Below are 24,706 nucleotides of genomic sequence, written 5' to 3'. Positions count from 1 at the left end.
GTTTATATGAGACTAATCTGTGCAAATCTAATTCCTTTCTCTTATTCAGTCTCCTAATTACTTTTTCGTCCTCACCACCCTATTTTTGCTATTTTGGCTACCAATTATAGCATTCATATTAGAAAATGAATAAAGTGAGTGTTGCCACCTAAAGACAGAGAATTAATCTAAACAGAGCTCCTTTTTCCATCTCATACAATCATCATTTTCAAACTTGTTACTTATTTATCTATTGGTTGTTGATGTTGCCATTTCATAAGTCTTTGCCTTAAAATAAAGCATTTATTTAAATTTCTATCATTTTATCATATTAATTGCCTTTTATATATCACTCAAATATAGCATCTTATTATAGTTTGTAACTTTAAAAAGTTTTAAAGAGATCTGTTTAAACCAAATAACTTAGTCATATACCAAAGTAACTACTATATCTTAGTTTACCTCTGGAGTGGGAAAAATTACCAATATTTGTTCCCAGGAATGAAAAACTTCCCTTCCTACAGTCTGTTATCATCAGTCTTTGGTTTTGTGCCTTCTCTGTAATGATCTAGGTTTGTTTCTCCTTTATTCTTTGCAGAGTGCTGCAGCAGCTCCCAGTCCAGTGCTAGGAAACATTCCCCCAGGAGATGGCATGCCAGTAGGCCCTGTACCACCAGGGTTCTTTCAGGTACTCAGAGCAACTCTGACTAGGACTGTTAAGGCATAGGAACTCCTGTTCAATTTTATTGAAAGACACAAAAGAGAATGAGGCTATTGTAATCCTTAAAGTAAACATAATACTGTGCAGCCAACTCTTGATTATTCAGAGACCTGTTTTAGTATGTAGATTAGCCCTTCCTTCCAAGGTTTTATTTGTTGTCCAATTTTTATTCGTGTATTTATTTTGCCATTCACTGTTCAAGTAAGAAAGGTAACTTAAGTGCAAATTAGCCCATTAAGCTAATGTGGTGAAGATTTGGTGGAAGAAAAGGCTAATGGATGAGGTTTTAGAATAATACATGGATTTTAACTATGTAAGCCATCCATATCTCCATAGACCAAAGATAATCAAGATTTGGCTGAACTTTCACGCTATGGCTAAATCATAACCTATTCATTTATCAAAATTATAGGCTATAACAAAATATTTTTGTTATAGAATCATTTTTGTGGCTTTTAAACTGAGATTTTTATCAATATCATTATATAACATAAAATCAGATTTTAAAATGCATATGTTAGTATTTTAAATTTGCAACAAGCACATTTATTTTAGCAAAAGATGATAATGATTTTTTAAATTGCATTACTTTTATGGCATCCACATTTAAATCTGACAGTTTTCTAACCCAAACCGACATAGATTCTGAAGTTTAACTACATAGTTAATTTTATAACACCCTTTGAGAAAATTAGGAAGAAGTTAGGAGTTAGAGCTGCAATTGGAAGGCAGTATGGGAATTAATGTAATAGGTAATATTGTTAAGGAATTACATCGGGTACTTACAAACTATTTTGTCACTTTTGTGTTTTGTATTTTCAAGATTCTTGAAAATCATTTGTTGATACATATCATTACAGAGTAGATCAATGTACTTATAAATGTGAAAATCGAAAAATAAGTAATTTTCCACAGTACAGCAATTGAATTAAAAAGTCATAATTAGAACTGAGTACTAACTCTGAAATGTAAAGTCCTTTAGGATATGCTTATTTGTCTGGCTACTCTATATTGATATTCAAAGTCTTAGAGCTCACATTCTGTACTGAAGCACCTTAAAATATAGGAACATATAATTAATCACTATTTAAGATAATAAAACCTAACACTTAGTAACTACTTACTGTATGCCATGTTTTTGTTCTAAATGTTTCACATATATAAACTCCTAATCGTCACAATAACCTAAGAGTAAAGTAAGTCTTATCATCATTCTTATTGCACAAATAAAAAAACCAAGGCATGATAAGCCGTTTGTACAAAGTCAGAAAGTCACAGGACTGGGATTCAAAGCAAGGCTCTCTGAACTTCTGCCCTTGACTTTACTGTTTAAAGTTCATTTGTGTGTGTGTGTTAGTTTCTCAGTCGTGTCCTTCTCTGGAACCCTGAGGACCGTAGCCTATCTGTCCATGGGATTTCCCAGGCAAGAATACTGGAGTGGGTTGCCATTCCCTTGTCCAGGGTATCTTCCCAACCCAGGGTTCAAACTTGGGCCTCCTGAATTGCAGGCAGATTCTTTACCTTCTGAGCCAATGCTCATAGTTGATCATTATTCATAAAATATTTCTAGCTCATTTTATGTGCTTTCCTCATGCTAAGGATAGATTGGAGTTAGGGAATAAATCAGAAGAGTTTACCTACTTACAAGAGCTAGTAGAAGCACTTAAAAAAAAGAGGATGAGTTGGGAAAGAAGCCAAATTCTTCCTAGGGTCAAGCAAAGATGTATAAACCTATACATTTTCACTTTCACATTTTGTAAAATGAGCCATTCTTCCCTTACCTGCCTTGTGCCTAAGTCTTGGTAAGAGTAGTTGAAACAAAATTAATTTTTGTTTGAATCCAATTAGATAAACATTTGACTCCCAGTAGATGTCAGGCACTATGGCAGGCATCTAAACATGAATGTGTTTATATGTACCTTCCTAAAGCTCACTGTCTAACCAGTGAGTCATTATTTAAAATAAATAACTGTAATACAGCAAGATATATGCTGAAACAGAGTAAAGTTCTGGGTTGACCTAGAGACGAGAACTATTAAGTCTGCCTGAACTAGAGCTAAAGGTGGTTTTGAAGAAGTTTTCCAAGAAAGCAATCAGAGGAACAATACTCTAGAAAGTGGGAAAAATGTAAGCAAAAGCATGGAAGCATCAGAATTACCTATGCAGAGGTGTTCAGCGAAATATGAATGGACAATAGAGGAGGGAGGCAGGCAAGAATTCCTGGAAATGAAATTGGAAGATAAACTCTAGCATCTTGAAAAGGGCCTTGTGTGCCGTGTAAAGAACTTGAGTCTTTATTCACTAGGCTTGTAGGGGCTGTTGGACATCTTTAAGAAGGGCAGTGACCAGAATTCAAACTATAGGGCAGATTTACGCTTTGTTAAGCACCTATGATATAGTTGTATACAAAATCCCTGCCCTCAAAAACGTACACTGTGGTGGATGAGAAAGAGAAAAGGCAATTCAAATTTAGAAAGAAATGGCTATATTAAGTGAGTAGTGTGTGTTTAAGCAAATCAGAAGGCCACCAGACTCAATCGTGGGAGAACCATTGTCAGAAAAATATGGCCAAAACAGTAAATAAATCCAAGTTGGCATCTAAAGATGATTAGGCAAAGGAAGCAGGGAGAGATGAAAATAACATTCCGGGAAGAAGGCAAAAAAAATTGTGAAAACCCAGACAAGAAAGCAGAGATCAAATAATTCCAAAAAACTGGAGCTTAATTATTAGCTAAAGAGAGAATGACTAGCAGTGAGGCTCCAAAGGAACCTTGAGGGGCCTTGTAGGTTAGTTAAGAGTTTGAGCTTGATCTTAAAGGCAGTGATAAGCTATTGAAGGGTTTTAAGCTAGAAGGATGCCTGTTCCTATTTGCATTTTTTTGAAAAATCACTCCAGTTATAGGATGTAGTGAGGATTGCAGAGGGACAGTTTTGAAAGTAGGGAGACTATTTAGGAGGGCTGTTACAGTAATCCACATGAGATTTGATGATAGGGACCACAGAATTTGAGGGGAGACCTCCAATTAAAAATAGCCCATAGACCAATGAGCATAAAAGTTTGAAGGCCAAGACACTGATCTAGACTACAGATAAAAGTTGCGGGATTGTCATCATATCAAGGACCTGAATCCACAGGTGTAGGCTGACTGTTCAGGGGGGAAGTACAGAATGAGAGAGTATAGGGATGTATACTTGAACTCCCAAAACACTAACACTCAAAAGAAGAGTGAAGGCAGCAGAACCCACGAGAGAGGCTATTGCAGGGGGCCAGCTGGACGGCTGTGACAGTAGCTCAAGAAAGAGGCTCTGTGGACCTGTTAATATTTAGGAGCAACAGCAGCAGACTGGGGAAGAGGAAGCAACACACAGTTATGCTCACTAGGCATTAGTTGATTAAACAAGTTGGACTTGGAGAAATCGAAGATGATTCTGAGGTTTCTACTTTAGACCCTTGGAAAACTTTCATGTCTTTATCTAGTTAGGAAAGATAGGAGGTACAAAAAGTTTTAAATATGCTTGAGCATGATAAACGTCATCCCTTTTTATCCAGGGAGACCATTCCAGCTAATCCTTTAAATACTCATTTTCCTTATTCAGGAGACTTAAGTATGTTCAGTCTCCCTAGAAATCCCTCTCTAAAATACTGGGAAACTCAAGTCATCAAACATTTTTTTAAAAGCAGCAGTATGTTGTCTTTGGTACATATCATGATGGGCTCTGGGTCTGTTTCCTAAATATCAGTATCACTTTCCTGTCCTTCAGCATGATTCTGGCCACAATCCCTGTTGTTAATGGAGAGTAGCTGCCTTCTGTAAGTAGACATGTCATCAAGACAATGATAATTCAAGGCCACATACCAGTTTTTAGTCCAGCTCCATAGAGATAGTGACGTCCTAGAATTACGCAGAGAATGAAAATAGTTTTGAATCCCCATTCTTAGTGAGGAAGTGCAAAGCTTATTTGGGAACAGTTGGAGTGGTACTAGACCAGGAAAGGATTGAGCCTAATAGAATTTAATGAATAAATGGAAGTAAAGAAAGGCGACACTTTATGCATTGAATTAAAGCATAAAGCTTCGCCATCTTCAATTCTGAGCTTCACTCAATATGTGATCATACCATAAGAAGTACTTTTGTGACCCAATGGACTGTAGTCCGCCAGATTCCTCTGTCCATGGGATTTCCCAAGCAAGAATACTGGAGTGGATTGCCATTTCCTTCTCTAAGGGATCTTCCCAACTGAGGGATCCAACCCACATCTCCTGCTTGGCAGGCAAATTCTTTACCACTGAGCCACCCGGGAAGCTCCCCTTTTCCATTATAACTATAGACAAATACATTACCAAATGAAATTATTACAAACTCTAAATCTGTGAATTCATAACAACAGCATGAAGAATCAGTTCATTTCATTTGCTCAGTAGTGTCCGACTTTGCAACACTGTGGACTATAGCACACCAGGCTTCCCTGTCCATCACTAACTCCTGGAGCTTACTCAAAACTCATGTCCATTGAGTCGGTGATGCCATCCAACCATCTCATCCTCTGTCATCCCCTTCTCCTCCTGCCTTCAGTCTTTCCCAGCATCAGGGTCTTTTCCAATGAATCAGTTCTTTGCATCAGGTGGCCAAAGTATTGGAGTTTCAGCTTCAGCATCAGTGCTTCCAATGAACACCCAGGACTGATTTCCTTTAGGATGGACTGGTTGGATCTCCTTGAAGTCCAAGGGACTCTCGAGAGTCTTCTCCAACACCACAGTTCAAAAGCATCAATTCTTTGGTGCTCAGCTTTCTTTATGGTCCAACTCTCACATCCATACATGACTACTGGAAAAACCATAGTCTTGACTAGATGGACCTTTGTCAGCACTGTAGTATCTCTGCTTTTTAATATGCTGTCTAGGCTGTTCCTAGCTTTTCTTCTAAGGAGCAAGCGTCTTTTAATTTCATGACTGCAGTCACCATCTGCAGTGATTTTAGAGCCCAAGAATACAGTTAACTTAGACTCCAATATAAATATGGTCAATTCCCTCTACATTTAATAAGTCCATCCTGGAAGACAGACTCTAAATTAGCATCTGTTAGTGACAGATAATCAACATGGTTCAGACTTAAACCCTTAAACTGTCATTTTTTATTGAAATGGAAGTGCTTGTATTGTTGAGTATGAGCTCAATTAAGTAAAATCAAGGGGTATAGCTGAACATACAAACAAAGGTGTTAGTTTAGTAAAATGAAGCCATTTGAAGTAAGGCACATTCATTTACTTGGAGTCTTTTATCAAAGGAGTAATTTGTATAAGAAATACTATAAATTCTCAGAGCGACCTACCACAGAAAGGGTGAATAACTTTAGAATAACTTTCTTAAGATGAGGAGTCTTGTTACTAGGGTCAGAGGGAAGATAGTGTAAGTGGCCATTTGGCAGTTTTGGTGGAAGAAAATACAGTATTGTGGCATGGTATGAAAACACATAACAGGCCCTTTGAACTAAATCTGTACTATGGCTCTCCTGTCCCAGTGCCAGAGTATTATTCACAGGTTTCACTGTATGCTAAGAAATTCGAATCATGGATTAAAAGCTTCAGTCTGCTATATATTCATTCTTGTAGCATTCGTACTAAAAATCAGGTAAAATTTGATTCTGTAGTTTTATCAAATAGGCAGCATTAATCCTTGAACCAATTAGATTTTCTTCACATTTGTATATAATAAAATAGTTTAGTTAAATGCATTTATAAACAAAGTTCTCATTCATGTTTTTTTTTAAATAGACTGTTAACTCTGTCACCTTAAGAAGTGTTATAATTTTCTAGATTTGAGCAATAAGAAATCTTTTCTTGTGAATTTATTATAACTTATACTTATTTAACTTACTTGTACTTATTTAAATTCATTTATTTATAAACATAACTTTTTACAGTTATTTAAACATATTTATTATAACATACTAATTAAAGCATTTCTGATTTCAACCAAAAAAAAAAAAAATCTGGGGAGTGAAAAATACTTTATTTCCTCCTTTCTGCCCTTACCACAAGAAAACTTTTAAGAAAACCACATCTTGTTTGTATCACTTTAAGTACATCTAAAACTTTCATATGAAAACACAATGTAACCTTTTAATAGGTTTAATGTAGGTATCTTTGAGTGTACAACTAATGTGGGATATACTTGTAAATATCTAATTCTGAATTCTGCGTCACCTTTGGTTCATTTTTACCGTGTACCATATTGTGCTTTAATTTTCATCTTGATCCATTTGCTATCTTCTTAGTCACTGGATCTGTAATCTTTACTGAAAACTGTTGAAAACTAATAATATATTGATGATGGATTATAAATGTAAAGCTTTGTTTGACATGAATAAGATTATATCTACTTGTTTAAGATAAAGTATACCAAGTAATTTAGTTTCAGACTGTGGTGGCCACCCATATTTTAAAATCCAAATTGATCAAAACTCTCCTATGGTAGAAAATGTGTTGCAGCACGTTTATAAGTCACCATCTGTTTACAGGCAGAGTGTCAGCAATGGTAAAGCGGCTTTGCCATCTAGTGGTGGTTTGCCAGTGTCTCTACTTGTTTGGGTATATTTTCCAAAGGTTCAATTTTTATCAAGACTGCACAGTTGCAAGCTGACCGAATGCTTTGACATAATAATAACATAATAAGAAGTACAAACAAATAGAAATAAATCTCCCCTTTTCTCCATGGTACTGTTATTGGCTAGAAAAAGCTCAGTATAAATGAGATTTATAAAGCACCAAAGACAAAAACAAAACTCAGGGTAATAACGATTTCTTAATATTTTAAAGGAAAAAGAGTCAAAAAGGAGAAAAATAGTTAATCTAACACTGCAACTGAAAAGGACAAACAGGAAGAAATATTTTTACAACATTAAATGTTTCTGGAGGCATATATTTATTTGACTTATTTCTGGACATAACAAGTGAAAGTTGCTCAGTTGTGTCCAACTTTTTGCAACCTTGTGAACTATATAGTCCCTGGAATTCTCCACGCCAGAATGCTGGAGTGGGTAACCTTTTCCGTCTCCAGGGGATCTTCCCAGCCCAGGGATCAAACCCAGGTCTCCCTCATTGCAGGTGGATTCTTTACCAGCTGAGCCACAAAGGAAGCCCAAGAATACTGGAGTGGGTAGCCTATCCCTTCTCCAGAGGATCTTCCCGACCCAGGAATCAAACCAGGGTCTCCTGCATTGCAGGCGGATTCTTTACCAACTGAGGTATCAGGGAACCTTCATAACTGAGCATACTCCTCTGCTCTGCTCCTCATATTCAGACTTTCACAATATAACTGTTTTATTATCAGAGGACTTGTTTTACCCTATTATTTAATGTATAGTTAGTGTCTATGCCTTACTTACACATATACTTAAATAGTTCCCTTCTCTTATTAAGCTTTCAAGTGTCTTCTCTCCCAATGGTTTGCCTTTCTTCTTATCCCTTCTGATTATGTCTGTTTCAGAAGTTAGTCTTAGGAAATACTCTAAACCGAGAGAAACTCTTTTTTCCTTCTCTCCAGAAGTTGTAGATATCATCTTTGACCTCAGGTAACAAACCAAAAGATTAGGAAGTGTATCATTTCTTAATTTGAATGATTACTGAATATTGCAAGTTGAATTGACTTACTGAACTATAACTTTTAACATTATCAGTGTATTTAATATATAGTCTAAAATTCAGTCATTTAGTATAGTATTTCTCAGAATTAAATACACCAGGATATGGAGAGTAGAAGTGGAGAAGGTTATTTACCAAAGTTCAAGAAATAAAGCTGAAGTTTCATTTTCTTAGAAATGTAATTTTGAATCTTTAAAGAATAAGGATTCTAAATACCAAGAACAGAACAAATCTTTCTCTACTATAAAGATAAAGGCAGCCTAAAAAAAATAAAGGTGCCTGACAGCTGCTGGCTTTGATGATGCTTTCCTACGGTTGTAGTAGTAGTCTTTCCAGCCTCAACTCTTAGAACAAATTAAAACTTCTCAGCATCAGTGACTTAAGTTTAAAAAAAAAAATTAGTTTCAAACTAAAGACGCTACATTTTGACTAGATGGACAACAAGCAAAGAGGGGAGTACCAGGGGTTCAGAGTCTTTACTTGGGTTTTTCAGTTAGAACAGAATGAAATGCTTTCTTGTTAGAAAGCTTACTTTTTTGTTTATTTGCCAAAATGAGTTATTTATGAAAAAGTTAACCTGGCTATCCTAGACCAATGTCTTACTACTGAGAACTCTTCCCAGAATACGTCCATTTTTATTATAGGTCCCTGGGAAACAAAAAATGTATAGCAAATATCCAAAGACAATTTATAACAGAATCTTAGTGTTTTGTTTAATGTTTGTTATAGAAACAAAAACAAAAATGGTCACCATTCTTTGGGGAATTAAAGATCAAGAAATGAATTATTAAACATAAGGTGAAAGTTGCTCAGTCATGTCCAACTCTTTGCAACCCCTTGGAATTCTCTAGGCCAGAATACTAGAGTGGGTAGCCTTTCCCTTCTCAGGGGATCATCCCAACCCAGGGATTGAACCCAGGTCTCCCACATTGCAGGTGGGTTCTTTACCAGCTGAGCCACAAGGGAAGCCCATCAAATATAAATCAAATATTAAATATATTGCAAGTTCCCTATATAGGTGGGATAGATTTGGCCTAAGTATACATTAGAATACCTTCAGCTTTTTGAAAAAATAGCATATCGGACTTCCCTGGCAGTCCAGTGGTTAAGACTCCATGCTCCCACTGTAGGGGGCACAGATTCCATTCCAGATGGGGAACTAACATGCTGCGTTGTGTGGCAAAAAAAAAAAAAAAGTCACCCTAAAAAAGCTAAAATAACTTATCACTAGATGATATTGTTCTGAAATAATGTGTCTTCTGTCTATATCAGAAGTCAACGAACGTTTTCTATAAAATGCCCAGTAGTAAATATTTAAGGAGTTGAAGGCTCTGAAGTGACACTACTCAACTCTCTTGTGGTGTAAAGGCAGTCATAGACACTGTGTAGGCTGAAGAGCGCTGCTACAGTGAAGGACAGGGAAGCCTGGTGTGCTGCGGCCCGTGTGGTAGCAGAGCCGTCCATGACCTAGAGACTGAACAACAGCAGCTGTAATCAAACCTTACTTACAAAAACAAGCCGTGGACCACATTTAGCCTGTGAGCTATAAGTGGCCCATTCCAGTTCTTTATGAATATGATCATGACAGCCTGTAAGAAATCTAAAGCGTTAGGGCTAAGAACAGTGTTTCTCCAAGCATGTTCTGTGTGACACTGGCAAAGAGTCCTGGGGGTCACCTGCCTCCTAGTATATCAGAATTCTTGGTGGTGGGGCCATGGTGCTGGAAATCCTTTGGTTTTGTTTTGTTTTGTTTTGTTTTAATTAGTGAGCCTTACAAGCTAAAATTGAGAACAACTGGGTAAGATAGCTGATGACATTCAGCATCAAATATTGACCGCCCCCCCTTACCCATGTTAGAGTTACTGCAGTAATAAACAAGCTAAATAGAAACCCTTGCTCACACTCAACTTAGAGTCCACTATGAGAGACAGTCAGTAAACAAGATAAATATTTAAAAATATAAGACATGTTAGATTGTGATAAAGACTAGAGAGAAAAATGAATCAGAAAAGAACTGACAATGTAGAGGAAGTTCTGGATGGATTGGCCACAGAAGGTCTCAACAAGAAGATGCTATTTGAGTGAAGACCTGAAGGAAGTCAGGGAACAAGAATCTGGTGTCTGAAGGAGTGTTGTAGACTTAGGGAGCAGCCAGTGTAAAGTCCCTGAGTTCAGCACATGACTGGCCTTATCCAGGGACAGCTAAAATGCCTGAGTAACTATAGTGGATCAGTGGGGAAGACAGATACACAAAATCGTAGGCAGTAGACAGCCACATCAAGTAGAACTTTGTAGGTCATTTGGGGTTTTGCTGAGTGGAGGGTTTTAGCAGGGTCTTCTTGGCTGCTATGCTGAGATTTGTCTATCGGAGGGAATGGTGGAAGCAGAGAGGCCAGTTTGGGTATCATGACAAAATTTTAACAAGAGGTTATTATGGCTCAAAGGTGGTAACCATGGTGAGAAGTGATTGGATTTTAGATATATTTTGGAGTTAGAGCCAACGGATCTTGGCAACGGTCTGGATATGTGTTGTGAGAGGAAAAGACAAATGAAGGGTGACTGCAAGGTTCTTGACCTGTTCAGCTGGAAGAACGGAGCTGACATTTACTCATGTAAGTAAAACTGCAAGAGGAAGTATGAGAGGAATATCGGAAGCTTAAGTTTGAACTTGTTAAGATTAAGGTGACTATTAGATATTCAAGAGATGTCAAGTAGAGAGCAAAGGTATCAGATCTGGAGTTTCATGCCTGAGGCTTGGGCTTGAGACATTTGGGAGTTATTAGCATATGGATAATATTGAAAGCTGTGAGCCTGGATGACATCACCAGGGTAATGAGTAGAGAGAGACGAGAAGCATCCCAAGGCTCTGATATGAAGAAGGCAAGAAGATGAGTAACCAGGAAGAAAAATGGGAAGGAGGCGCACATGAGTTAGGAAGAAAATCAGGCACTGTGGGAGCCTGGAAGCCAAGAAGAAAAATGTTTCAGGGAAATAAGGAATGATCAGCTGTGTCAAATGCTTCCGATGGTTCAAATTAGTTGAGGGCTTACACCTGACGGTTGGACCTAATGAGGTGGTCACTGGAGACCATGATAAGGCCAGTTTCAGTGGAGTGATGGGGGTGACAGTCGCATAAAAGTGGATTCAGTATGTGGCAGGAAGAGAGAAATTGGAGGCAACGAGTGTGTCAAACTCTTTCAAAGAGTTTTGCTCTAAAGGGAAAGTAAGAGATGAAGCGGTAACTGGAGGGGGAATTGGGGGAGGTCAAAGAAATGCTGCTGCGAATGAGTGTTGGCTATGATAAACTGTCCATCCCTGCCGAGGGACAAAGAAAACAGCTCTGCTGGCACCTGCGAGCAGAGAGTATTGGCTGTTGCCAGATACTATCTATTATACCCAACTATCAGGTATAATCTTGAGTTTAAAGACACAGTGCTAGGGAATAGAGTAATCAGATATTCTTTGTACACAGAAGGATGCTTATCAAGAAAGTAAAACAGAATTACTTACTAAAGATACCTTCAACTGTGACTACTGCCGGTTCTCTGTCATTTCTATATTCTATAAATAATCTGACATTACAAATAACTTTGACATCAATAATATTTTCTCCACTCAAATTTGTCTTCTCAGTTTTATTCTGTACATGTATTCTGTATCTGCTTAACACACGTGGTTCAAAATGCATCCATTAAATTGAAGAGGTCACTTCACTTGGTTCAATTGGAATTCTCCCATCTTGCTTATTTTCATAATGTTTGGCATTAGTCAAATTAGCAAGCTCTAGTTTCAAAACAGACATTTTTGAGCATTAATAATTTCTGTAAAAATCTGTTCAGTAGAAAAGAGTATTCTATATAGTTTGGACATAAGTAATTTTAAATAGACTTCATGTTTGCAGGTAAGTAACCAAGCAAATATGAAGCATAACATTTCATTTCTATATATATATAGAAAGCATAACATTTCATTTCTATTCATATATATATATGCCGCTTGTATCAGAGACCAAGCCCATAGGCAGATTTCTATAGCAAATGTTATTACTGCTTGTGAATTCGAAAAGACTGCTGCTTAATCAGTAGAAACTTCCGTAGCATATCAAGATATCAGAAGGATAAGAACAATGTAACTTTTTTTTTTTAAACCTAATGGTATGTTTAGGTAAATTAAAGTGTCTATCTCCAACACTGTCATCTGAACTTTAGATGGAAGCATGAATATAAAATAGGGAAAATGCTGGGGAAGAGGGAATACTTTTGCATCCTTCAATGAAAAATTAAGAGTAATTTTGAAAACTTATTGTTTTGGCATCTTTTTTGAGTCAGCCTAATGCTTTAGCCTGAATTATAAATCTTACATATTTATTTTCATACCCATGGTGATTTTTTTAAACTATATAATGTGGGTTGATCTGTCCTTGTGACTTGAGTCAGTGATAGGAGGCAGCACAGAGCCAAATTCAGCTTATATAGGACTCCAGCTACTTGTCCCACAGACACCAAAAAAAAGTGTCTTTGTGTATTTATGAATATAAATTGATCTAAAACAGTTTATTAATGTTTTTACAGATTGTATTCAAACTTCTGGTAGTTGATTAGACCAGAAGGCAGCTTGGAGGAAGCTTGGTCATTCATAATTGACAAGTCCATTGCCAAAAACCAGTATCTAATATATGGTAATGAAACCTTGAGAAATTGTCTCATCTCTTTGAAAAGGCCCATAATAGAAGTGAGCAATTTGGATGCTTAGACTAAATCTATATCCGAAGAATCAACCTGCTAATAACTCTGTGCTGAATTGGATTAGTCTTGCCCAAAAAACATCTTACTTTACAGTTATTTTATGTGCGTTAAGTGTTGTTGATGATAGAATATCTAAGATGTATGGAAAATAAACTACATATTTATGCTTATTAGCAGAATATGCCAGCACAAGCGTGTCATTTTGTGAGCTAAATTAGTTTAATACTAGTTGGAATTAAGATGTGTTAATCAAGAGTGTCTTATCCACTGGGGTGTCAGTAATGTCTGATGGAGATTTTCATGAAAAACAGAAAAGGAACTGAACAAATTAAGATATATGAATTGTAAAGTAACTTTGAAGAAATTCAGTTGATGTATAATTTATGCTTCATTACTTTTCCCAGAAAACTCATGAAGCATCTAATGGAATTATAAAAATGTGAACAGTTTTACTATATGTGCGATGGCAGAAACAAATGTACAAGTCATAACACTGATGCTTTTTTTCAAAATAGTATTCTCAGTATTGTTTATTACTGATAGCATATGCTTTCAACTCATCACAATTAAGAAAAAAGATTTACTTCTCAGTGAAATATCAAATAGCAAAATAGAGAATAGAAATCTATATAGGAGAATCATATAAAGAGAACTGAACTAAACTAAAAAAAGACACAGAATGAATAAAAAAGGTAATGTTTAAATTTTAAGACAATGTTTATGCTTGGGATAAAAATCTCATAATGAACATATTTTTATTACCTTTATAGGACTTTAGTTATAACCTTCTATATTTATCAATTAAAAAAATTGTGTTCAAGACACTTTTTTCTGTTGAAAGATTCTAGAATAATTTTTATGTCACAGACTTTTATATTATTTCTGTGTGTCTGCCTAAAACAGTACATAAAAAATATCAGAAGATTAATCTGTCTCAAGTCATATCTGCACAGGACCAAGTAAGGTAGATATTTGATCTTTATGTAATTAATATAGTTACTGAAGATGACCCATATTTTCTTATTTATCACTTTGTACCTTGTGTTTTTGCCTAAATATTGCTGAAAGCAAATTAGTTTTTAGCAAATAACCATTTTTCTTACACATTTTTGCACTAAAAATGGTTATGTGCCAAAGACAACATGATGTTAAGAAAGGGGAATGTTTAATACTTTTACACAGTGCCCAGCCTCATCTTAATGCAAAGAAAATATGTAAGCTAAAACATTGTTTCTAAGACCTGAGGCTTATAGCTCTTTAAATATATTTAAGTCTAAAAAGAATGGAGTCTCATGTGTACATGCAGCACTCTTAATAGACAGAGACCCCCACTGAAATGCCCCACTGTATGAAATTGGTGGCATTTCTCATAGCTGGCCTCTGCTTCAGAGAAAAAAATTAGTAAGTCATCATACCTTTTTTTCCTCCAAATCATACATAGATTAACCTGACATCCTTCTATACCAAAAAGTGGTTACTAAATACTGGCACTCTGTAAAACTGCTTAAGAATCACTATTTTCAACCCTGAAACCCCAGAAACAGGAGAGAGTTTAAGATCTTCTCAGTCATCTTAGAAAGTGAAGTGTCTGACTCTTTGCGACCCCGTGGACTGTAGCCCACCAGGCTCCTCTGTCCATGGGATTTTCCAGCCAAGAGTACTGGAGTGGTTTGCCATTTCCTTCTGCAGAGGATCTCCACAACCCAGGGATAGAACCTGGGTCTCCCACATTGTAGGCAGACACTTTTACTGTCTGAGCCACCAGGGAAGTCATCTTAATCAGAAATTATCTTATATGTTGTTAATGTGGATATTGTCATTATAACTAGATAAGGTCTTGGGGTCTCCAACACTTTGTTCCTTACCTACTTTTATTAGGTCCTCTAGAAGATATGATTTGTCCTACATAAACAAGCTGAGTTGTCCCCTCTATACATATGAGCATTTTCTCATTAGACAACCAAATATAATGTGCCAATACTGTTCCTTACCCTTTGCAATATCAATTGATGCTACTTATTTTTAACAAGACACATAAATTGGCCAGATGAGATTTTATACAAGAGAACCAAACTTGATTACACCTTCGCTGGTTTTTACAGTCTTTCATCGATGTTGTTCACTCAGTCAGTGAGCCAGCTATGGAAGCAACCAAGTATTTATTGAATGTGACTCTGCAAATTCTCTCTTATAATGTGCTCACTGCTTCCTTCCCTTCTTCCTGAACCTCATTATAAGTTATCACATTATAATGAACAGTTTCATTATAATGATAGTACTCTTCTCCTAACCTGTCTTCTCTTTTCTTCCTGTATTCGACTTAAAAATAAATAAATGAACTGAAGATAACATGTATTATCAAAGAAAGTGAAAATCATTCAGTTGTGTCGAACTCTTTGTGACCAATGGAATTCTCCAGGGTGGAACACTGGAAGGGGTAGCCTATCCCTTCTCCAGGGGATCTTCCTGACCCAGGAACCCAACTGAGGTCTCCTGAATTGCAGGCAGATTCTTTACCAACTGAGCTATCAGGGAAGCTGTATATTATCAAAACTCTACCAAAAATGTTCAAGGAGAGATAGAGCTTACTAGATTTATTTTATATTTCTGTTGTTGAATTTCATCTGTTGAATCAAGAACACATGCTAATTACTACTTTATGTGCAACTTGATTACTTGAAATACCATTGTCCTTTCAGCTTTTCAAAGTTGAATGGGAGCAAAGATAAAGAATTCTGCATTAAATGAAGGATTGCAAGGTTGCTGAGGGGCCTAGGAGGAAGTGCCTCGTCAGGCAGTTTATTTATGGTCAGTTGGTCATAAGAATGTAGTCTGTGTACCTGCCTTTATTCTGCAATACAAAGGTATTACTGTAGTAGGATGTTGTATAGCTCTAAGAAAACTAAAGTGGCAGTTAAGAAATTTGACCTTTGGTTTGCTTTTACATAGAATGAGGAGGTTGACCTAGTTAAGTCTAAAAACTTTTTGCTGTAAAATGTGTCAAAAAGGTGTATTGAAATAAAATTCTTTAAATCAGATTTTATTATACAATTACAGAACTTATAAAACTTCATTTGAGTAGTTTTGTGAAGTCATTTTTTAAGTGTGTATGTATTTTTTAGATTATTTCCTAAGTTCATATTTTCTTAAACTTTGCAGTTGTGTATTTGTCATTTAAAAATACTATATTTTCAAAAATAGAAGCAAATTTCAGTTTTATCCTCAAAAAAGTTCAGTATTTTAAATTGTATAACATACCTCTGACTTACAAATTTTCAGAGTTGTAAATGTTAGATTTGTTTATACTAAAGAACTTAGTAGTATTCTCTTCATCATTGATTTGTTCTAAATTGTGCTCCTAAATAAAATGTAGTATATAGAAATAAAATAAAATGTAGTATATAGAAAATGCTTAAGATGGTGTTTTAAAGAAGCTTTTAGCTTTTTCAGTGATTTTTAAATTTTCTTTATCAATTTGCTCTTAAAGATCAAGAGTTTCAAAAGCCATGTTGAAATATTTAAAATCAGGTGATTTGTACATTGCTACATCAATTTTAAGGATTCTTAGAAATACCGGTTTTATTTCATGGATTGATTACCTTGACATTAAGGTACTTGCTCTGATCTGGTTTTGTGCTCTTTTTCTGAAGTGGGTTCCCTTCATATCAAGGCACATATTCCCCTGCAGTGTGCTCAGTGCTCTATGAGAACAGTGTGAACAATGTGCTCAGAAAACGGAGGGAAAGGAGCCTATCAGTTCAGTTCAGTCGCTCAGTCTATGGACCTTCCTTAAAGAGGGGTGGCACCTGAACCAGCCTCTGGAGGGTTAGTAGAAACTGACTCGGCAGAGAAAGGAGAGAACAGAGTTATCTCAAAAAATATTCTGTTGATTATTAATCATATTTGTGCTTTATATATATATATATGTATATGAAAAGAAGTTAGGGCTTAAAATGGTTCTCACCACCTATAATTTCAGGATGGGTAAATTATTTTGAAAATATTTCCATGAGGGTGGAATGGGTTCCAAGTTTTCAGAGAAGGAAAGAAGAGAAAGAGCCAGTTCCTTCTAAATCTTAGAGAACTGAGATAAAGCACAATGGCTTATGAAGATCAAATAATAGGGAGAGTACGACTTTCTACTAGCAGAAATGGAAAAGCATAAAGGAAAATCTCTTTTAGGAAAGCAGAAGTTTAATATTTCATGAATAATTCTTGATATAGTGGAAAATAATAATCCTTTAAGATGGAATGACATTCATTCTGAAATAAATTATGATTCTAAGTGGTGTGATCTTTTCTCTAAAAGACTATTTGGAGGAAATGAGCTGGACACTTGGTTTATATTTCTATTAGTTTTTAAATTTTTCTTTCATTTAGTCATCAAATAATTTATTGATTTTTCTGGCTTTGTATATATTTTTATTGCTTCCACTTTGGCTTATCCCATTCATTCTGAGTAAATCGCTGAAACATGTAGAAATGAGAATTTATGCCTGTAAATGTTTTCCATATGTCAGGGTACTAACTGTGCTACTCAGTCAGTCTTATATACTATAAAGAACCTTAGGAGGCCCTAATTTGGAAAGCTTTTTTAAAAGCAGAGCCTTGAATTTCAGTCATTCATAGTGCTACATGTTGTCAAGTAGGGATGATGTCATATGACTTCTGAGGGAAGGCACCAGATTGAAATGTTATTTTCTTTTGGTTTTCATTGATATTTGCCATTTGGTGAAGAGAACAGTCTGTTTCTTCCAGATTAGTGGACTGTAGAAAATAGTTTTTCCATAAAATTGTTTCTCCTGTTAATTTTAGGACTGTTAACTTTGAAAAATCCTAAGCAGAAGGCAATGATCTTTATCGGGTTTGTTCACTGATATGTCCAGCCACTGAGAACAGTGGCTTTGTGGGTGTTAAGTAAACATTCGGTAAATGAACAAATCTCTAGCATACCTTTTGATCAATAAGTATAGCTGTTTTACTCTCTCTGTTGACCTTTGATCTGAACAAAGAGCATCATTGTTGGAGTATATTTTTTTCTTCAACTAGGTTTTTCTTTTTCTCTGGAAAGCATGGGAACAAACTTCTCTAGCTCCTTGATAAAGATAGTTTGTGCCTTAGGAACATACACGGATATCCCATCCCAGTCCCATCTGCACGCTTCAAATATTTATAGCTGTAGTACACTAACCTTTACACTTAGGGGTAGTGTTGGAAATAATTAACACAGAATCATGGGACTTTTAAAATTATTATTTTAAAATTATTTCCCAAGAGACTTTTGAGATCATCTAGTCTAACTCTCATTTTAGATTGAGAAAGCTAAAGCCCTGAAAGGTTTTTAATTTAGGGTCCCTCTGCTAATTAGTGGACATACAAAAACTAGAATCCAGGCTCCGTTTGACTCCCAGTCATATGTTTTTTCTGCACGCATTATAACTGTTTAGCCCATTTTTTCAGGGGAAGGCTTTTTCCACTTAAAATATTGATTCATCCTCCTGACATTTTCAGGCAAATGTTTTGATGTCCCAACTATGAAAAAGAATTCCCCAAATATAAAAAGTAAGCACACTCTCATAGCTAAGGGCTCCTTTGAGTAATCTGTTCTTTGCAGGTTATCAACAGAGAGAGTACTGACAGGTCTATCAAAAGATGTAGAGGCTTCCCAGGTGGTGCTAATATTAAAGAACCCGCCTGCCAACACAGGAGATGTAAGAGATTCGAGTTCAGTCCCTGGGTCAGGAAGATCCCTTGGTAGAGGGCATGGCTACTTGCTCCAGTATTCTTGCCTGGAGAATCCCATGGACAGAGGAACCTGGCAGGCTACAGTCCATAGGGTTGCAAAGAGTCAGACACAACTGAAGCAACTTAGCACACACACACATACTATCGATAGGTCATCTCTTATATTAGCATTTTACCATAAAATAAATATCTTGAATTATATTTGAAAGCAAATTGACTTCTGAATAGTGAAACACAAATATAGCAGAATGTTCTGTTTCTAATACTAAACTCTTGGTTCAGTTACTGTGTCTGCACTTCAACAAGCAGCTGAGGACCTCAGTGGTTAACTGAATAACTTAAGAATCAATCTGAATAGTAAGGGCTACAGTGCTAATTTAGTATTAAAATGCTTTACCCAAAGAAAAATCCTTACCCAATTTTTATATTTATATTTTAAGGAAAAGTAGTACACTGTTATCTAAATTAACTAGCTTTTTGTTATTTTTTGCTTTAATTGTATAGCAATAGATTGAAAATTATAAGTGGGTTTCAATTTTGTTTTTTACCACGCCCCCCAAAGAAAAAAGTGAACTTCTTGGAGGTGGGCATTCAAGGGGAAGTAAATTTAAAAGAGACCCTCTCTCCCAATCTTATTGAGGGGCCTTCAGGTTCACAACCACGTGCACTGCCCCTCTGTCTCAGTAGTGTCTCAATGGGGCCTCGTGTTCAGATAGGAGAGTACAACAGTCCTGTTAGAACACACTTACTCAATGCCACTGGTTAGAGAAAAGTTTCCCTTTTTAAATAGTCCATTTATATTAATACTGTAACATTATTTTACATTCAGAGGAACATACAATCTCAGATTCTCTGTCCCAAACAAGGTGCATTTCAGTGTCTACCAGGATTTAGTAGCGTTAACAACTTCTACCTTGTGTTCCACTTTGAAGTGATTTTATTATAGACAGGAATTATTAGTGACCTATTTTTATTTCTCCATGTCTCAAACACTAAATTGATATTGTATTTTGGCTTAGTGACTATGTCATAAAACAGTTTATGAAAGAAAGCCAACCATTCCAAAATCAGTGACACCACACTTAATTATTAAATTGTTTAAATGAGTCCAGGACAGTTTCATAAATGAAATTAGGTGATCAGGAAAGTAGCAGAGGGAGTGTGAATACTGAGATGAGCTTCTAGTTGACAGTATAGTTAACCAATTAATTCAGTTTAGAGCAGCACTTCAGAATTGGTAGAGTCAACTTTGATCAAATGTATAAAAACTAAACATTTTTTAAATGTTTAAACTGGAAAATCCATTTAAGTTTTATCAGCTGACGTTGACCCTTTTACCTGAATAATCCACTGTTTCTATTCAAAACGATCTCCTAAGACTACATTAACATATGAGAACACAGTGAGCAAAAAAGCCAAATTGCTGAATTCTAAAGTTCTTATTGACGTGTCTGAGTCTCCAAAAGAGAAAGTCTATACCACATAAATTTGTTATAATTTTATCTTTCAGATGCTGCTTGTAAAATAACCCTAGAAAATATGTGTAGCCATGAACTGCAGGTCTAATTTCTAAAAATATTTGTAGAAAGTATAAAAATGGAATTTAGAATTATGTGAACTACTATAGAATTGGCTGTACAAGTCTCCAGTGAATTCATTCTTAATATTTTAATATTCAACCCTTCAAAGTTGATAATTTGCTTATATTACATGTAATTATGTATTATAATCAGTTATATTTATAAAAATGGAATTTTGAATAATTTTTTTAATTTGTGCTCAAATCTGTCAAAAATATTCTTCCACTCAACATTGAACAATCATCAAAATGATACTTTTAGCATATTTTTCAGATAGTTTTGGGACTGTCAGAGTCAGCACATCTTAGCAGCCTCTGAGTCATCTAACAAAACAGTCAACTTGTATTTTAATATAAGGACATTTTTCTGTTAATAAAAGTACACACCTCATAACATATACACACTACTATACATAAACAACAAGGACTTGCTGTATAGCACAGGGACTATATTCAATATCTTATAATAGCCTATGATGAAAAATAATCTAAATAAGTATATATGTTTGCATATATATGTATGTGTATCATTGAATCACTTTACATCTGAAACTAACACATTATAAATTAACTATACTTTGATAAAAACTTTATTAAAAATGTACACACCTCATAGTCTGCTAGGCTCAAAATATGCAAAGAAATTTCAACTTTAAAATTTATAATCAATTTTGAATTACAACAAACTCTTAATGAAAGAAAGTTGAAGGTTTTCTAACTACAAATGTCCCTTGGGAAAGAAATGTCTTTACCATTTTAAACAGAACAACAAAAGAAAAGATGAAGAAATTTGGCAACTTTAAAATTATTAGAGGAAAACAAAAACCAAATTGGGTAATTTGGTCCAAAGAATATACTCAGAATCCAACTTGTATAATGATGTAGCCAGTAATCCTCTTCCTGAAGTCGTTACTAAAATTCAGTTGCCTAAATTTCTTAATCTTACCTTTTGCCAATTGTATAGCATTATCTTAGTAATTCACATTTTTTAAAAATTTGGCAGTTTTTCCAGATATTTTACAAACTAAAAAAAATAGGACAGTAATTTTTCTCAAAAGCATTTATTCTACTGAAATTAGCCACAGAAGTAAACTTGATTTATGTTTTGTATAATTCTAAAATTCTTCAAAGCAGTTTATTTTCAGATCTATATTTTACATTTGTTTCATTTTGTTTATTTATTTGTTTTGCTTCAATAGCCTTTTATGTCACCTCGATACCCTGGAGGTCCAAGGCCCCCGTTGAGGATACCTAACCAGGTAAGATTTTGTGTGTGCTACTGAAGTTTGACGTTTTGTTGTTTTTGTTTTTTCTAAAGAGTCAATAAAGATCTTGACAATGTCACATATATTTCTTTCTTATAAAAATGCTAAATTATCCTTCATCTCATTTTATGGTACTTCTAGTGGTGTATAATCTACATCAACGGTTGGCCCATAGTTTGGTTGACTTTTTGTAAATAAAATTGTACTGGAACGCTGCATTCTTTCATTCATGCATTGTCTGTGGCTTCTTTTACACTGCAATAGGAGATTTGAGTCATGATGGAGCCCGTAGGTGGCCTGCAACCCTAAAATATTTATTATCTAAATATTTACAGGAAAAAATTTGCTGACCCTTGGAGTCTACCATATACTTTGATCCAAACCTTCAAAATATGTATGATTTTGGTAAATGCAGATTACACTGTAAAGGATGCCAGTGAAATTTTCTATGAACATACTTGTTTATTTTTATATTATACAGTTACAATATCATGGCTGTAACATATCAATTTAGCCCAATTATAGTCACGTATCTGACATATAATCAGCTTCTTCTAGAAGGGTTAGATCAGTAGTTAACAGTAGATTGTCCAACTATTTTTACCTATAAGAGTTCTGAGATTTCATAGATTTTTGTCCTCAAATAGTTTATCAATTACATAAATATTTATTTGCTAAAGAGAATAAAGCACAGTTTTAACTTGCAGGTATGTTATAGTTTTAAGTTTAGACTAAAGAGCATGCGTGCATGTGTGTGTGTTTGTGTGTATAAGAGTATATTAAGTGCTTAACTGTTTGGAATATTTACTTTAAGATAATTGTTTTGTCACTTTCACTTGTTTTTATCATCATTTACCCAGATCTGAAGTAAAGCCTGTTATCACAATAAATTTTTTCTTTCCTAAAAAATTTCTGCTTGCTTCCTGACCAAAAAAATGAAACTAGAAAATTGTGTTTCTTTGATAGCACATTTGATAAAAACGGAGTTTTGCTTCCCCTCTCCTCTTACTGAAATTAGTGTCCTTGAAGTGTCCTAACACACAACTGGCCATGCCAGCACCCACAGTCATCCCCAGGGGAGACCTTTATGCAGGCAGCACTGCTGGATCATCCCACTGCTGCAGTGCTCAAGTCCTCACGTTAGCAGCTGGAGGAGTTTTCTCCTTCAGACTGAATCTGCATTCAGTACATAGGGCCAGGGGAACATGGCAGGAAATAGGAAAAAGAAGTACACGGATGCCAAGTGTTTCAACATATGGGGATTTTATTTTCTATGTGGGTGAACCTGTGTATATTGACAGTCAGATCTGCTTATAGGTGCCTGAGTCTTTTAAATTTCCTTTTTAAGGACAAAAAGTTGTATCTTTCACTGCAGTTTTCATGGTGTTTCAGACATCCCATCCATAGATATATCCATAGATATATCCATAGATATAAGAGGTGTGTAAGCCTGGCGTGCTATAGTTCATGGGGTCGCAAAGCCAGACATGGCTTAGCCACTAAATAGCAAGAATCTACCTTAGGGAAATGTGAATTTCCTTATGTATGTGAGAATTTTCTGACTCCATTATTCCATATGAATTATGAAAATGTCTTGGAATTACTGTAATTACATCTATTTGACACTGTTGAAATGCCTGCTACATATAAGATACTAAGCTACTAAGCTAAGTTCCACATCCAAAGAAACTGACAAAATGAAAGACTTTTGGAAAGAGGAGTGGATTGGCGGTAGACATGTGGAATTCTAAATCTAGGCTGTTTGAGATATTTTTGAAGAACTAATATATAATGCCTTTGGATTTTTAAAAGAGGCAATTTAAAAGTTAAAGGTAATAAAGAGTTACAATATGGGTTGTTTTTGGTCAATAATTTTGAACAGTCTTTACCTAAGTATATTTTAAAACAATTGTACTCTTTTGAGTGGCCCTTTTTTGTCCTCCTCCCCATGTATAGTTAAGCTTTATTAATCCAGACATCTTTCAAATTTATAATAATTTACATTTATACTATTGTTTTTAAAGAACTTTGAGCAAACTGTTAAACTTTTCCTAAAACAACATTTATACTGTTAACTAATAGCACAACATTTTCAAACAACAGAACATTTCTTCAATTTCATTATGTAGTCATTACAGTAGAATTGGCAATGCTATTTTTGGTGATTAATTGGAATGATGTCTATTAAAACAAATGTTCAATTTTTAAATTTAGTCTATTTAAAATTATCAAAACTTTATTTTATTGGTAGATTGTATCTAAGAAAATAAAAAGTAAACTATTAACTTCTTCAGTGGTGTTGACTAGTCATTTGAATATGCAAAAGACTTGCCTTTAATAAAGAGCTTCTCCAGAATTTACAATTATTTCCGAGGCAGTTTTCATGATTCTGGACTAAATACACAATGGCTTATACTGTTTATATATTTATAGGACTGAGTATTTGAAACATGGTATAATATCACTATGGCCAAAAATGCAGGAAGGGGTAATAGTGTCTAAAATGATGAAAGGAAAAGTAAAATTACAAAAATCTGCAAGGTTGCAAAGAATAAATACCTATGGGAAAACACCTGAAACAAATTACACTGGAATTGGTTCAACTGTCAGAATAGGTCGGTGGTGTTGAAGCATCCGTAACCTGGAAGTCTTTATCCTTCTCATAGATAAAATGTTTAATCTGAAAAATTCAGTGTTCATTCAACACTGCTAAGGAAACCAAGACAGCCAGAAGTACAGAGACTGTTAGTGAGTGGCACCAAGAATAAGTTATTGATTTACTGACATTATAGAATTAGAATTTCTCACCATTCCTGAAACTCTGTTAACAGGTATATTGGCTCACCAATGTATATTATTGTTGACTTTCTATTTGTTGTTATTAAGGATCCTCATCATTAGTGTTATTTTCTGTCAAAGTGAAGATCTTTTATAAAGCAAAGAATGTGTCCCCAAATTTGTGACTAGTTAAGTCTCAATGGAATACATTTGACATGTTGACAAATATGAGAATATAATATTAACCCACAAA

The 24,706-nt window shown here is 35.2% G+C and overlaps 1 protein-coding gene across 22 annotated transcripts in view; it reads left to right on the top strand.

Moving 5' to 3' along the window:
- SSBP2 (single stranded DNA binding protein 2) overlaps positions 1-24,706 on the top strand; it is a 305,690-nt gene that overhangs the window by 215,686 nt on the left and 65,298 nt on the right. For 13 of the 22 annotated variants that reach the window (XM_068980366.1, XM_068980361.1, XM_068980369.1 and 10 more), the window contains 2 exons: positions 578-667; positions 21,610-21,669. The exons of 2 other annotated variants lie outside the window; for them this stretch is intronic. In XM_068980366.1, coding sequence (XP_068836467.1) covers positions 578-667; positions 21,610-21,669 — 150 coding nt within the window. The remainder of the gene's footprint in view (positions 1-577; positions 668-21,609; positions 21,670-24,706) is intronic. 7 more of the 22 variants (XM_068980359.1, XM_068980372.1, XM_068980357.1 and 4 more) reach the window with 2 other exon arrangements.

Source organism: Capricornis sumatraensis, chromosome 9, assembly GCF_032405125.1.
Source record: "Capricornis sumatraensis isolate serow.1 chromosome 9, serow.2, whole genome shotgun sequence".
In the NCBI taxonomy this organism is placed as follows: Eukaryota; Metazoa; Chordata; class Mammalia; order Artiodactyla; family Bovidae; genus Capricornis; species Capricornis sumatraensis.
This window is presented reverse-complemented; position numbering and strand designations above follow the sequence as displayed.